The sequence below is a fragment of the Dendrobates tinctorius genome, unplaced genomic scaffold, assembly GCF_039654945.1.
Source record: "Dendrobates tinctorius isolate UK_male_01 unplaced genomic scaffold, ASM3965494v1 ptg000250l, whole genome shotgun sequence".
In the NCBI taxonomy this organism is placed as follows: domain Eukaryota; kingdom Metazoa; phylum Chordata; class Amphibia; order Anura; family Dendrobatidae; genus Dendrobates; species Dendrobates tinctorius.
Window position 1 is genome coordinate 16,864,120 of NW_027361917.1, and position 16,992 is coordinate 16,881,111.

The 16,992-nt window shown below is 43.0% G+C and overlaps 1 protein-coding gene across 2 annotated transcripts in view; it reads right to left on the reverse strand.

Moving 5' to 3' along the window:
- Positions 1 to 16,992, reverse strand: part of MRPS5 (mitochondrial ribosomal protein S5) — a 122,526-nt gene that overhangs the window by 17,952 nt on the left and 87,582 nt on the right. For both annotated transcript variants that reach the window (XM_073557500.1, XM_073557501.1), the window contains exons 6-9: positions 11,377 to 11,467; positions 7,487 to 7,533; positions 6,666 to 6,723; positions 4,966 to 5,028 (exon numbers count right to left, since the gene is read on the reverse strand). In XM_073557500.1, coding sequence (XP_073413601.1) covers positions 4,966 to 5,028; positions 6,666 to 6,723; positions 7,487 to 7,533; positions 11,377 to 11,467 — 259 coding nt within the window. The remainder of the gene's footprint in view (positions 1 to 4,965; positions 5,029 to 6,665; positions 6,724 to 7,486; positions 7,534 to 11,376; positions 11,468 to 16,992) is intronic.

Consider the following 16,992-nt stretch of genomic DNA (forward strand, 5'->3'; position numbering starts at 1 on the left):
CTGCATCTGAGGTCACTGGCAGGTCACCTGCGTTTTTTATGCATTTTTTCACTGCATGCTATTTTTGTCACTTGAAATAAAGCTAATTGAAAGTTAGCTTCGGGGAAGGAAAAAAAAAAGGAAAAAAATGATTTCATGTTTGCAGATATATTGGGGTATGTTTCCACGGTCAGTAAACGCTGCATACATCTGAAGTGTCCAACCTGCAGCCTCCAGCTGTTACAGCATAGTGGATGGAATTTCAAGAAATCCCATCTCCACTATGTGTGAACCTATGCCCATGGCTCACCCGCAGAGACGGACATGCGGCGCGTCTTTCCAGACCGCAGCATGTCAATTTATGTAGCGGAGATGCTCCATCTCCGCTGCGTAAATTACCCATACACTTTCATTAGATGCGGTAAAACCGCCTTATCTTCCTAGTCACATGCGTATAAAGTGCGGGAACGCAGATTACTACGCATGTGTACTAATTTACATAATGGTGAATCTTGTGACACAGCCAGAAGTACACGACACAGGAAGTGTAGGAAAGCACAGACAGAGGTCCTCTCCTTTTTAATAAATAATAATTTAAAAACAAAATGGCATGGGGTCCCCCTATATTTGTTAACCAGCCAGAGTGAAGCAGACTGGTATTTCAGGCTGCTAGGGATCCAATATCCATGAAACTTTGAACCTTACCAGCCTGATAATACCAGGCCTCAGCAGTCTGCTTACCATGGATGCTTAGCAAAAATAGTGGGATCCCCTCCAAAAAAAAAAAAAGACAACGTTTGATCCCCTTATTTTTGTTAACCGCCCAAGGAAAAAGCAGACAGCTGCAGCCTGGTATTCTCAGGCTGGCGAGGCCCATGGATTTTGGCCCTCACCAGCCTAAAAATAGAAGCCCACAGCCGCCCCACATTTGTGGCACTTTACTCGGCTCTTCCCACTTGCCCTGTAGCGGTGGCAAGTGGGCAGTTTGTGGGGTTTATGTCACCTTTGTATTGTGCGGTGACATCAAGCCCATGGCTTAGTAATGGAGAGGCGTCTATGAAACACCTATCTATTACTAATCCTATAGTTATATGGTAAATAAAAACAGCAAGAATAAAAGCCTTTATTTGAAATAATGACACAGACTCCTTTAATAATCTTCATTAAACCATACTTACTGCATCGCCTAATTCCACCGAAGCCCTTGATCTCATGTAAGAGAAATAAAATTAACAAGCAACAGTATACCATACCTGTCCACCGAGAAGATATACACCCTGTCCCACGATGAGTCCAGCTCCGCTACATCTGGATGCCTTTGGCTGAACAGTGGTATTATGCCACCATCCAACCTGACATGCAGACACAGCGAGCCTGTAGATGACCACCGGAAATAATTCAGTCTCCGGCGGTCACCTGCACTGCAGTTCTCACGATCAGCTGACCGTGAGAACTTGGCAAGTGACCGGAGATAACCCCGGCGGTCACGTGCACGGCAGTTCTCGTGGTCAGCGGAGCTCATCACGACAACTGCAGTGGACGTGAACTTCCGGCTTTGGCACAAGGCAAGACATTATTTAAATTAGTTCACATGGGTAGTAAGCTGCGTTCCCGCACTTAATACGCATGTGACTATAAAGATAATGCGGTTTTACAGCATATAATGATAATCTATGGGAAAATTACGCTGTGGAGACTGAGCGTCTCCGCAACATAAATAGACATGCTGTGGTCTGAAGAGACGCACACACATGTCCGTTTACGCAGGGATGCTGTGGGCGTCTCTGAACACAGTGGAGATGGTATGCTGTAACATCTGGACGCTGCGGATGTACCCGCAGCGTTTTCTGACGGTGGGAACATACCCTAATGGGTTCAAGTTTTAGCTACAAAAATCCCTATCAATTCTCAAATTTAATCTTTACTTGATTTTTGCAGCGGCGCTCTCACCCACCCACTGTGCAAGAAAGTACAGCTTTGTCCCACATCCATGAATGGGGTGGTCCTGGAATTCTTTGCAGAGCGGGTGGCTCGGAGCGCCGCAGTGCCTGTTATATAGCATAACCTGCATGAGAAGAGTCATTTCATTTGATATGGCATTAAACAATTCATCTGTTCACACCATCGATGATCAATGTAATTTACTGGCAAGAGCTGCATATTCCCAGCCATCTCTAGATCTTCTACATTTTGGGTGGGAATCTTCTTTAATACCTCTAAAGTACTGTATTCCGAACACCAAAAAGTTCAGCACAATTTTGGAGAAATCTATTTTCTTTTTTCCCACCACTCTGACATTTTCTGGGTCGCTGCTTTTGTGATTTGGAGATTTATGATGCCATTGCTGACTTCTCTAACGCCATTACAAGGCAGAAACGCTGACAAGTCACATCCAAACTGCTCACCTGCCGCGTGCGGCACTTAATAATCACCAGAACGGTAACAGGGTGCACTGCTCAGCGTTAAGTGAAGGAGAGCACATGCTCCTCGTTTCTTCACCCTGGCAGCCCAAATAATCCCAGCGATTTTATGTCTACAGAAGCGATGGTGGCATTAAATTATTGTTTAATCTGTATGAACACCGTGTTCCCAACAGTGCACCAAAAAGCTACTGGAACAATTTACAGAGAAAGGAAACTGGGCGGCAGGCTAGTAAAGATCATTCGGATGAAAATGTGTCTAGAGAGTGTTCCCCCTCCTCCCGTAGCAGGAAAATCAATATGTTCTTCACTTGGTAAAAAATGGCTGCCAGTACTTATAGTTTGCTTTTTCAATTATAGCTTAAAAGAAAAAAAGAAGCCCATTAGTGAAGTAACACATGGCTGCCGGTAATAGGATTTCCCCAGAATTATTTTACAGACCAGTGCAATCCATCCAGTGTGTTATCTGCCGGCTATTCCGACACAGGCTCAAACTTTCACAATGCATCCACAGCAGACAAGACGTAACATGTGTAATGCTTCACGGACCAACGGTCTATGTGTAGCCCGTCATTCTGACCAAATGCTGCCACATGCACTTTAAAGAACTCACTAAGGCTAACCTCTGGAGTCTGTAAAAATAAATAAATAAATAAATAAATAGCAATTAAGGGCATGTGACCGCTATTGGGCCATAATGGGGACAGGGCCCGGCCCTAAGCTGTCTCCTCTTCTACAGAGCCCAGGGATTTACTGGTCAGTAGTTCCATTAAAAAACATCACTATCAGCATCTTCCCCACTCTGAAGTGGGTGATGACAGAAAATGAAAGATAGCAAATATCCAGGTGAATGCTATCCTAAAGAATAATGAAGCCCCAGACCGTAAGGAGGCACAAATAATTTCTTGAAAAGTTAATAAACTTTTAAGAAGGTTTTAAAGTGAACCTGACAGCTGATACATGTTGCCTGATCCACAGAATTTCAGCCAGCTATGTTGGGACTCTGAAACGCTGCAGCGTGTTACAGAAAAAAGTGATTTAAAAACCACTGGAGAGCGAGCTGCACAGGAGACTATTTGGACAGGTGGATCCCTGGGGTCTCCCATGGAGGGACAGATGTCTCACTGTGTGTATATGGGGAGAGTCTTGTCACTCCGAGGGAGAGGAGAAGCGGCTGGAGACCTGACTTGTCTCATAGTCCCCGGCTTTAAAAGGTATGTCATCACATGGGAGTGATAACATACTAAGTGGACCAACTAGTCTTGGGAAACTAATGCCACATCGACTAGTCAAAGGGTTCGTTTACATATCATAAGCGGACTTTAGAAATACTTTTTCTAAATATCGGTTTGGGTGTCCAATGTAATAAAGGGAATGTAAGGCAGGGGATTTAGATATGTAGACAACTACTGGTGGTTTTGGGGGCACAGAGGATCTGACAAGTCCCCTTTAAAGGGAATCTGTCACCCTTTTTTTTGGCTTATCAGCTGCCGCCACTGACATCAGGGGCTTAGTTACAGCATTCTCTAATGCTGTATATAAGCCCCCCCGATGTAACCTGAAAGAGAAGAAAAACACGTTAGATTATACTCACCGGAGGGGGCGGTCCGATGGGTGTTGCGGTCCGGCACCTCCCATCTTCATACGATTACATCCTCTTCTTCCCGTCCTGTAGTGGATCCGGCACAGGCACACTGCTATGCCCTGTTGATGGCAGAGCAAAGTCCTGAAGTGCGCAGGCGTCGGGAGAGGTCTGGCACCTGCGCACTGCAATATTCTGCTCTGCCCTCAACAGGGCAGAGCAGTGCGTATGCGCCAGAGCCACTACAGGACGGGAAGAAGAGGACGTCACTGTATGAAGATGGGAGGCGCCGGAGCAGACCGCGACACCCATCGGACCGGACCGCCCCCTCCGGTGAGTATAATCTAAAGTGTTTTTCTTATCTTTCAGGTTACATCGGGGGCTTATCTACAGCACTACAGAATGCTGTAGATAAGCCCCTGATGTCAATGCCGGCAGCTGTTAGTCCAAAAAAAAAAAAAAAAAAAAAGTGACAGATTCCCTTTAAGGGCTCATACTCACATGCGAAAGACTCGGACGAGTCTCGCATGTCAATACCCGGCACTGTTGCAGGCACTCAGATCGGAGTGTTCAGCTGCATGTATTTCTATGTACCTGAACGCCCCGATCCGAGTGCCGGCGGCAGTGCCGGGTATTGACATGCGAGACTCGTCTGTCTCTCGCATGTGAGTATGAGCCCTAACACAGTATATTGCAGCCATTGTTTAGTAGTTGTGATACACAATTCTGCTATGAAAGAAAGCAATGGCCCCTTCAGCAGGGTCTTGTGTACACACTGCATGCCACCGCTACACAAGACCAGTGTCCTAAATAGTAATATAAGGGATATAGCCTGCATTCATACAGAATATACATTACATATACACATATAATAAATGATATCCAGCATGGACAAATTACATGTTCCCAATTTGTCCCCTACATCCATACATACATTGCCCTTGCATTTTATGCACATACAGTACCAAACTCTTCCTGGCTTACCATGGTTCTGTTTCTTCATTTTAATGGTAGTTCTCTTAAAAGTTGAGGAAATGTCATGATAAACTAGAGGAAGAGAACGAGTGAACAATTACAGGTTACCATCTTGATACACTGTAGAGAAAAAAAGCCAATACTAACGAGAAGAATCCAAAAAAGCAAATGGGATCAAAATATTGATGGCCCATTAGGAAAGGGGTTGGAAAACCCCTCGTTAAATGCCCGAGTCTCCTGAGTAAAACTTATTTTCTCCTCCCGCACTGTGCCACTGTATGATTGAGTTTTTTTAACCCATTAAATCTTGTTCAGGCTTGCTTACCATCCATCTTTATGCTCAGGGCTCACAGCTATATCTACAATTAATAAACTATGACATAAAAAAAAACAAAAAAAAAAAAAAAAAACACTTTCTACTCATTCAAGAACCTATCTTGACTCTGTTTTTAATGTCTTTTACCTCTGGTGATGCCGCCTCTCTTCTATTGTTGTTTCACCTTTTAGATACATTTTTTCCTTCTTGAATTTAATAAAAAGTTTTACATCTTCTCTGCACACTTATACATGATTTCTTGAATGCCGGATATTTGTGAATTGGGTTTGTATATAACTATTGCAGCACAAAAGGGTTTGTCCAGCTTTTAGTGCCTGCAGACTTCTAGCCAATGTGACTGCAGACTGGTGAATCTTCACTGCGATCTGTTAGGATTTTCTGGTACCAGGAGCGGCAGGTGTGTGATTGAAGGTATGTGATTTGCATATATTAGGTCACGTGCCAACTAGACGGGAGGGAACTCGTTCAATACAAGTGTATTGAGCGAGGCCGGACAAAGTCTAGTCTGAATGTGGCCAGAAGTATGCAAATTGCATTCTTGCAGTCCCAAGACCGCCCGTTCCCAGCACCGTAGCAAATCACATTGACATTGTGCAGTGTGCGCGATGTGAGGATTCATAAGTCTGTAGTCACTTAGAGTGACTGAAGACTTGCATCCCAAGGCTGAACAACCTCTTTAAAGCCAAATCATAAGCAGTGATGGGAGTCCTGATATCTAGGACTGAACAAATAAAAAGTTTGACTTTTTCTGGAATTAGGGGTGATCATGTGCAAAGAAAAATCACAGCAAAATATTCAAACCTTTAAAATGTTAAACTAATCCCTGCTACGGAAATAATAACTTTCCATTTTCTTTTACTGCTCGGATTAATACTGGCTAAAAGAGGTTGTCTAGGATTAGTAAAAAGAATGTCTGGTTGGTCACATTCACTTCAAGGAACCTAGCTGCAAAATCAGACACCAATATCAGACACCATGGATGAGAGACTTTGCTTCTAGGTCACCGATCCCTAGCTTCTAGAGCTCTAGGAATCAGACCCCATGAGTGGTCTGGTGGACCAAGTTACTGGATGCGCATCACCACCACAGGACATTCACAGAAAAGATCAAGAACAGCAGGGGGTGCGATAAGAGTAATCTCGAGACACAGGAACGTTTTCTAGAAAACTATTCTAATGGAAAATCTGGCTTGATATTAAATCATAGGACAACACCTATAACCCATTTCACACGCTTTTACTACTGTATATAAGACCTATAGAAACGCACCCTATAAATTATAGACCCAGGTGTAGTCATTGAAGCACAAAATAACCCATCAGGGCGTTATATACACTGATGCCAGTAAATTTATAGCCACGATAGAGCTTACTTGTATGGTCGTTGTATCGCTCGATATAATGCAGATATTGGACCGCTCGGTTTTTTGCCTACAGGAAGGAAGAACAGAATACATCAAGAAAAAATTTCCAGTAAAATCAAAAAAGAGCAAAAGATTCCACAGTAAACATTTTATAAAAAACATAAAAACACTGCAGCACTTTCTATATAACTTATGTTTTAACAGAATTGCCCCAATTTACAATAATTCATTATTTCTGATTAAAGAAATGTTGTAATGTAGCTTAGCATAGTAAAAATAAAAGCCTAATTTGCCACCTATCAGCCTCCTCTCCTCCTCAAGCAACAATTCTTCACTTTCAATTCACTTTGGAGAGATGACTGCGGGAGAGTAAGATGGACAGATACACAGAGGATACTGCTGCTGCTTCTAGTTTTTGTTTTATTTCACCCTAGAGCTGGATACACAGCAACACTGTCCAGTACTGCTGTAGGATATCCTCCTTGCTGCACAAAGGTAGAATTAGGAGAGCACCTCTCCTCTATTTGTTCTCTGTATCGAGACATTATAGCAGCTGCCTCCACAAACCCGGCGTTCGGAGAAGAATGATAAAAGATGGAGCCATCAGAGGGGGAAGGGGACTAAAATACAGGTAATCTAAAATTTTCAATACAGTACAACTTGTAAATAGTATAAAAGTCGAAACCTATTGGTTGATGGGATGTTGTCTACTGGAAAATTAGTTATATTTCATACCAAAATGCAGCCTAACATGGGCCTGATGTGGCCCATACGCACCTATAATATAGAAGAAGAGAATGGTGGATAGAGACCAGTTAGGAGACACTTACTTTTCTGAGTGCGATGAGTCGGTCACTTGCTTTTCCAAGAGCAAACCCTGTCACAGACAAAAAAAAAATATATATGTTTTGCTTCTCTTTTTGCTGTGCAGTAGAATTCAAGTTAGGACTTGTTCACATGTTGCAGATTTTGTGAATGGAAAGACTGCAGCAGATTAAACTAGCAGAAAAGTGAAGGAAATTTCAAAAATCTTTTCAGTTATTTTTACATTATATTCACTGTGGATTTCACAATGAAACATGCAGCCTCTTAAACAAAATCTGCATACAACATGCAAATTATTATTGTGCAAAATATCTGCAATTTTTATACCATCTGACATGACAATTTATTGTTTCTAGGGAATTACGGACTGGCTGCTTTATAATATTAAAGCACAACTCCAGCATTTTTTTTTCTTATTTCAGCACTGTAGTGGTGCAGTTAATACGACTTCCTTTCTCCTAGTAATACCCCAGCTACCATCCTCAACTGTTCCCGGCACCATCTTGTGACCACGACGTCTGACTGACCGGAGGTCAGAGGTAACGGTCACAGGTTCTCAGTGTCAGTCTATGAGGGCTACATTCTGGCTCCCATAGACTAACACTGAATTGTGACTTCTGGTCCACCCAGCAAACACTGGAGCGGACCTACAGTCCACAATTTAAAGATGAGGAGCGGAGCGACGCTGATAAAAGATGAAGATGGGGCTAGAAAGTACAATACTAAGGGCAAGGAACTTAAATTAGTGGCACCACTAGAGATGGGTGGACACAAGGATGTTTGGGTCCGGCTGAACAGTTACAAGAAGATCGGGTACCAGAACAGTACCTGGACCTGAACCCAGACCTCATTCACTTGAAAAGGAAGCCCGAACATCCAGTGTTTGTCACGCTGTCATGTGCATGACAGTGCAGCAAAGATTGCTTCCGACTGGCGATGAAATCATCCAAGTCGGTCAGAGAGCTGCGGTTCCGATGCTGTCAAAAGACAGCGTGAGCTCTCAGCTGTGATCAGAGGTACAAAGATTACCTCCGGTCACTGGTGTCAGCTGATGAGACTACTGATCCCATCATCCAACACCTGCTGCCATTAATTAGAGTGAGAGTAGGAGTAGTGGATGGGAGTATTCATTAGTCGCTCCTGCGCTTAGATGTGCCAATTCTAGCACTTTGTCCGGCTCGTCCCACTTGCCCTGTAGCGGTGGCAAGTGGGGTTCATATTTGTGGAGTTGATGTCACCTTTGTATTGTCAGGTGACATCAAGCCCTGAGGTTAGTAATGGAGTGGCATCAATAAGACACCCCTATTACTAACCCCATAGTCACATTGTAATAAAAACACAGAAGCCCAGAAAAAGTCCTTTAATTGAAACAAAGACACAGACTCCTTTAATAATCTTAATTAAACCATACTTACGACCTCGCCTAATTCCACAAAAGCCCTCGACCTCCTGTAATAAATCAAAACTAACAAACAATAATATACATTACCATACCTGTGTCGTTCTGTCCCACGCCGTAACCCATGTCTGGGGATAAACAGTTTTCAAACTGGACGGTGCCAAGATGAGACCGTCCAGGCTGAGAACCACTGGTAAAGACATAAAAATTGGGCTGCGCAGTAGTAGGCACCAGTTGATATAGTTGTAGTTTAGGAATGTTCTTTATTATCTGCATGAACAATATGATAAAAGCCTGTGAAAGTCAACTGATATACATGCTTCACAATGTATAACCGGCTGTTTTCTGTATATTTGTAAGGACTATGTGTGTATTTTATTATCATAAATCAATATATATGTTATTCTCCTTTTTCTTCAATAAACAAATTAAAAAAATAAATAAAATTGAACTGGACTTGAGTTGGTATACATGCAGCACATAAACGCATGTTCACCTTGGCCATAACACCTACAAGAGAAAAAATGAGCAAAAACCCTGCTGTAACTAAGTAAACATAAAGCAGGGTTTAATAACAGAGTTATTAGTAATACTGCTTTAGATCAAAAATAGCGTAAGAGCCATCCCACCACGACAAGGTAACTCTGATCGGGGCGGTCCTACACTGTCTAATATTAAAAACCTTACCATGTGTCAAAATTGACCTCAATGTGTGAATAATGGCAGACAAAAGGACTGTGCCCAACCAGTGGAACACCAGTCTGGGGAAGCTCAGGAGAGGGAGGCTACACCCCGGCTTGCACAGAATGCAATAATACAAAGAAAAAAACACAAAAATTGATGTTTAATGTGCTGCATGTGTACCAACTCAAGTCAAGCTCAACTTTTGTGTTTTTTTCTTTGTATTATTGCATTCTGTGAGATGGCTTTTATGCTATTTTTGATCAAAAGCAGTATTACTAAAAACTCTGTCATTTAAATGCACTTTTTGCTTTTTATTTACTTGGTTACAGCAGGGTTTTTGCTCTCTCTCTTGTAGGTTTAATATCAGAACCATTATTGACTGAGCGGCTGTGAGTGCAGCCTCAGAGACCGGTGGTGACATCATTGAGGTTACGTCTGGTCACTGAGGCTCAGTTTCCAGCCAGGCTGAACTGCGGTGACCTCGGTGAGATCCCCGCTAGTACTTTGAGAAAAACGTTCACGCTGCTTATTTCATGCAATAAAATGAAAATTAATTATGTAAAATCATACAATGTGATTTTCTGGATTTTACTTTAAGATTCTGTCTCTCAGAGTTGTATAAAGGCACAGATTTAACTAGTATTTTCATCAACAACAAACAGTTTACGATTTTGGTTTGGGGGAGGGGAACTTACTGATAAGTTCCCTTTAAGGCTGAGTTCACACGTGGCGTTTTTTTCGCGTTTCTGCGGCGGTTTTAACCGCGCGATTTTGCTGCGAAAACGCGAAAAATAAGCATCCCATGCATTCCTATGGGATTCCGCAATGCTGTGCTAATGCTGCGGTTTTTACCGAGGCAGAATCGCTTCGCGGTAAAAACCGCAGCATGCTCCTTAATTTGCGGAATCGCGGCGATCCCGCACCCATAGGAATGCATTGTTCCGCTTATTTCCCGCATGTGGCTGTGCACACCATGCGGAAAGTAAGCAGAACAATTGCGGATGGTACCCATGGTCCGGAGGAGAGAAGACTGTCCTCCGAGCTTTGGGTACCATATCCCTGTAAAAAATAGAATTTAAAATAAAAAATATTGTTATTCTTACCTTCCGACGTCCCGTGCAGCCTTCCCGCTTCTCTTCACGCTCTCGTTCCCAGTAGTCCTTTGCGAAAATGCTCGCGATGACATCCCTTCTCGCGGGATCTCGAAGTCTCGCGGTCATTCGCGCGACGTCATCGCGAATTACCGCGAGACGTCGCGATCCCGCGAGAACTGACGTCATCGCGGGCATTTTCGCAAAGGATTACTGGGAACGGATGCGCGGGACGTCGGAGGGTGAGAATAACACCTTTTTTTTTTTTTTTACATTCTATCTTTTACTACTGATGCTGCATAGGCGGCCTCAGTAGTAAAAAGTTGGTCACACTTGTCAAACACTATGTTTGACGAGTGTGACCAACCTGTCAATCAGTTCTCCAAGCGATGCTACAGATCGCTTGGAGAACGCTAGCATTTTGCAAGCTAATTACGCTTGCAAAATGCTAGTTTTTCCGCGGGAAAATCGCGGGAATTTAAAATGCGATTTTCCCGCGGACTGGAATTCCGGAATTCTCGCGGTAATTTCCGCGAGAGTTCCGGTACGTGTGCACTTAGCCTTAAAAGAGTTTACAAGCACTGTTGCTTTCCAAAGACCGGTTTTGTGATATTTTTTACACAGAATTACAATACAGTCACATTTATTTCTGGGACAATCCCTTTAGTGTTTCCTTTTAGTGTTAGCATTTTTTCTAGGCAAATAAACCCCCAGCTCTTACCCGCCGCTCCGTTGCCATTTCCGACCGCCACCAAGGCACTCACAGATCTCTTTCTCCCTTCCTTGGCAGTCATGTTGAAGACACTTTTCATCTACAGTGACATAAGAAAAGGTGAATAATCCATAGGAAGTGAGATCACATCAGTGAATGAGATAATAAATATAAAGGCAAATCACAAAAAGTTTTCTTCATCTTTTTACAGGAGAATAGTTTCTAGGAAAAGAGATAATCATTTTTGGGTAACTTATAGGTGGGGGACATGAAATATATTGATGGAGAGTGAAGGACTCAAGTCTTTACTGCTCTTACGAAATGGGAAGTATAATCCAATATCTCCGTTCTGAATAACCACTCACACCATTTCCATGCATAGAGAAATACTATGTACGAGTACTTAAAGAGAAAGTTTGGTGCTAGTGATGAGCGAGTATACTCGTTGCTCGGGTTTTCCTGAGCATGCTCGGGTGATCTCCGAGTATTTTGACGTGCTCTGAGAATTAGTTTGTGTCGCCTCAGCTGCATGACTTGCGGCTGCTACACAGGCTGAATACATGTGGGGATTCCCTAACAAACAGGCATTCCCTACAAGTATTCAGCCTGTCCAGCAGCCGTAAATCATGCAGGTGCGTGGACCCAAACTAAATCTCAAAGCATGCCAAAATACACCCGAGCATGCTCAGGAAAACCCGAGCAACGAGTATACTCACTCATCACTATTTGGTGCCACTCAATTCTGCATATGAGCAGAGTGTGATTGATGAAGTAGCGTCCCACATACTTACCGGGATGAATAGTACACTTGCCTACTATCGGCGAATTGTACACTTGTCCCAACAGGTATTTTAGGATGTAACGTCATCTGCACCAGTCACCTCCTGATATGGATGTGATGGACGCTACACTACTACTAATGTGAAGGCCATTTCATAGTGAGGATAGCACGGTCTCATCTATGACTTGCTGCGTTGGCTTTGGCCTCCAATCAGACCAAGGACAACATCTGTGTTGAGTTTGTATGTTTCCTCCGCTCCATTTGACACGCCAAAAACATACTGATTGAGTACATCAAAAACATACTGATTGAGTACATCGATTATAACCTGTGTTATTTAATGTGGGGAGATTTAAATAATTATTATTCCTCCTCAAGATTATTTAATGCTAAAAGGCAATGCAATTTAACCCCTTCTTGACCCAGCCTATTTTGACCTTAATGACCTGGCCATTTTTTGCAATTCTGACCAGTGTCCCTTTATGAGGTAATAACTCTGGAACGCTTCAACGCATCCTAGCAATTCTGAGATTGTTTTTTCGTGACATATTGGGCTTCATGTTAGTGGTAAATTTAGGTCGATAATTTTTGCGTTTATTTGTGAAAAAATCAGAAATTTGGCGAAAATTTTGAAAATTTCATTCTGTTAAACTAGAGAGTTATGTGACACAAAATAGTTACTAAATAACATTTCCCACATGTCTACTTTACATCAGCACAATTTTGGAAGCAAAATATTTTTTTGTTAGGAAGTTATAAGGGTTAAAAGTTGACCAGCGATTTCTCATTTTTACAACAAAATTTACAAAACCATTTTTTTTTTAGGGACCACCTCACATTTGAAGCCACTTTGAGGGGTCTATATGGCAGAAAATACCCAAAAGTGACACCATTCTAAAAGCTGCACCCCTCAAGCTACTCAAAACCACATTCAAGAAGATTATTAACCCTTCAGGTGTTTCACAACAGCTAAGGCAATGTGGAAGGAAAAAATGGACATTTTAATTTTTCCAACACAAATTTCCTTTCAGCATCAATTTTTTCATTTTCACATGGGCAACAGGATAAAATGGATCCTAAAATTTGTTGGGCAATTTCCCCTGAGTACACCGATACCTCATATGTGGTCATAAACCACTGTTTGGGCGTACGGCAGGGCTCAGAAGGGAAGGAGCACCATTTGACTTTTTGAATGGAAAATATGCTGGAATATTTAGCGGTTGCCATGTCGCGTTTGGAGAGTCGCTGTGTGCCTAAACACTGGAGCTCCCCAACAAGTAGCCCCATTTTGGAAACTAGACCCCCCAAGGAACTTATCTAGATGCATAGTGATCACTTTGAACCCCCAGGTGCTTCTCAAATTGATCTGTAAAAAAAAAAAGTACTTTTTTTTTCCACAAAAATTATCTTTTAGCCTCAGTTTTTTCATTTTCACATGGGCAACAGGATAAAATGGATCCTAAAATTTGTTGGGCAATTTCTCCTGAGCACACCAATACCTCATATTTGGTCATAAACCACTGTTTGGGTGCAGGGCAGGGCCCGGAAGGGAAGGAGCGCCATTTGACTTTTTGAATGGAAAATTAGCTCCAATCGTTATCGGACACCATGTCGCGTTTGGAGAGCCCCTGTGTGCCTAAACATTGGAGCTCCCCCACAAGTGACACCATTTTGGTAACTAGACCCCTTAAGGAACTTATCTAGATGTGTAGTGAGCACTTTGAACCCCCAAGTGCCTCACAAAAGTTTATAACATAGAGCAGTGAAAATAAAAAATCATTTTTTTTTCCTCAAAAATGATTTTTTAGCACGCTATTTTTTATTTTCACAAGGGTAACAGGAGAAATTGGACCACAAAAGTTGTTGTCCAGATTGTCCTGAGTACGCTGGTACCCCATATGTGGGGGGGGGGGCACTGTTTGGGTGCACGGCAGGGCGCAGAAGGGAATGAGCGCCATTTGACTTTTTGAAATGAAAATTGGCTCCAATCGTTAGCGGACACCATGTCGTGTTTGGAGATCCCCTGTGTGCCTAAACTTTGGAGCTCCCCCACAAATGACCCCATTTTGGAAACTAGACCCCCTAAGGAACTTATCTAGATGCATAGTGAGCACTTTGAACCCCCAGGTGATTCACAGAAGTTTATAATGCAGAGCAGTGAAAATAAAAAATCTTTTTTTTTTCCTAAAAAAAAATTTTTTTAGTCTGCAATTTTTTATTTACACAAGGGTACCAGGATAAATTGGACCCCAAAAGTTGTTTTCCAGTTTGTCCTGAGTACGATGGTACCCCATATGTGGGGGGAGACCACTGTTTGGGCACACGTCGGGGCTCGGAAGGGAAGTAGTGACATTTTGAAATGCTGACTTTGATGGAATAGTCTGCGGGCATCATGTTACATTTGCTGAGCCCCTGTGTGCCTAAACAGTAGAAACCCCCCACAAGGGACCCCATTTTGGAAACAAGAGCCCCCAAGGAACTTATCTAGATGTGTGGTGAGCACCTTGAACCCCCAAGTGCTTCACAGAACATTGTAACGCAGAGCCGTGAAAATAAAAAATCATTTTTTTCCCTCAAAAAAAATGATTTTTAGCCCGCAATTTTTTTTTTTCACAAGGGTAACAGGAGAAATTGGACCCCAAAAGTTGTTTAGTTTGTCCTGAGTACGCTGATACCCCATATGTGGGGGATGACCACTGTATGGGCACACGTCAGGGCTCGGAAGGGAAGTAGTGACGTTTTGGTATGCTGACTTTGATGGAATGGTCTGCAGGCATCATGTTACATTTGCAGAGCCCTTGATGTTCCTAAACTGTGGAAACCCCCCACAAGTGACCCCATTTTGGAAACTAGACCCCATAAGGAACTTGCCTAGATGTGTGGTGAGCACCTTGAACCCCGAAGTGCTTCACAGAAGATTGTAACGCAGAGCCATGAAAATAAAAAAATCTTTTTTTTTCCTCAAAAAATGAATTTTTAGCTCGCAATTTTTTATTTTCACAAGGGTCACAGGAGAAATTCGACCCCAAAAGTTGTTGCCCAGTTTGTCCTGAGTACGCTGGTACCCCATATGTGGGGGGAAACCACTGTTTGGGCACACGTTGGGTCTCAGCAGGGAAGTAGTGACATTTTGAAATGCTGACTTTGATGGAATGGTCTGTGGGCATCATGTTACATTTGCTGAGCCCCTGTGTGCCTAAACAGTAGAAACCCCCCACAAGGGACCCCATTTTGGAAACAAGAGCCCCCAAGGAACTTATCTAGATGTGTGGTGAGCACCTTGAACCCCCAAGTGCTTCACAGAACATTGTAACGCAGAGCCGTGAAAATAAAAAATCATTTTTTTCCCTCAAAAAAAAATGATTTTTAGCCCGCAATTTTTTTTTTTCACAAGGGTAACAGGAGAAATTGGACCCCAAAAGTTGTTTAGTTTGTCCTGAGTACGCTGATACCCCATATGTGGGGGATGACCACTGTATGGGCACACGTCAGGGCTCGGAAGGGAAGTAGTGACGTTTTGGTATGCTGACTTTGATGGAATGGTCTGCGGGCATCATGTTACATTTGCAGAGCCCTTGATGTTCCTAAACTGTGGAAACCCCCCACAAGTGACCCCATTTTGGAAACTAGACCCCATAAGGAACTTGCCTAGATGTGTGGTGAGCACCTTGAACCCCGAAGTGCTTCACAGAAGATTGTAACGCAGAGCCGTGAAAATAAAAAATCATTTTTTTCCCTCAAAAAAAATGATTTTTAGCCCGCAATTTTTTTTTTCACAAGGGTAACAGGATAAATTGGACCCCAAAAGTTGTCGTCCAGTTTGTCCTGAGTATGCTGATACCCCATATGTGTGGGGGAACCATTGTTTGGGCACACGTCAGGGCTCGGAATGGAAGTAGTGACGTTTTGAAATGCAGACTTTGATGGAATAGTCTGCAGTCGTCATTACGTTTGCAGAGCCCCTGATGTGCCTAAACAGTGGAAACCCCCCACAAGTGACCCCATTTTGGAAACTAGACCTTCCAAGGAACTTATGTAGATGTATGGTGAGCACTTTCAACCCCCAAGTGCTTCACAGAAGTTTATAATGCAGAGACATGAAAATGAAAAAAACATTTTTTTTCCACAAAAATAATTTTCTAGCCCCCAATTTTTTATTTTCCCAATGGTAACAGGAGAAATTAGACCCCAAAAGTTGTTGTGCAATTTTTCCTGAGTACGCTGATACCCCATATGTGGGGGTAAACCACTGTTTGGGCACACGTCGGGGCTTGGAAGGGAGTGAGCACCATTTGACTTTTTGAACGCAAAATTGGCTGGAATCAAAGGTTGCACCATGTCGCGTTTGGAGACCCCCTGATGTGGCTAAACAGTGGAAACCCCTCAATTCTAACTCCAACCCTAACCCCAACACACCCCTAACCCCAACACTAACCATAACACTAACCACAAGCCTAACCCTAATTCTAACCCTAACCCTCTTTTCAACCCTATCCCTCTTTCCAACCCTAACCCTCATTCCAACCCTAACCCTAATTCCAACCCTGACCCTAATTCCAACCCTAACCCTCTTTCCAACCCTAACCCTCTTTCCAACCCTAACCCTCTTTCCAACCCTAACCCTCTTTCCAACCCTAACCCTCTTTCCAACCCTAACCCTCTTTCCAACCCTAACCCTCTCTCCAACCCTAACCCTCTCTCCAACCCTAACCCTCTCTCCAACCCTAAACCTCTCTCCAACCCTAAACCTCTCTCCAACCCTAAACCTCTCTCCAACCCTAACCCTCTCTCCAACCCTAACCCTCTCTCCAACCCTAACCCTCTCTCCAACCCTAACCCTCTCT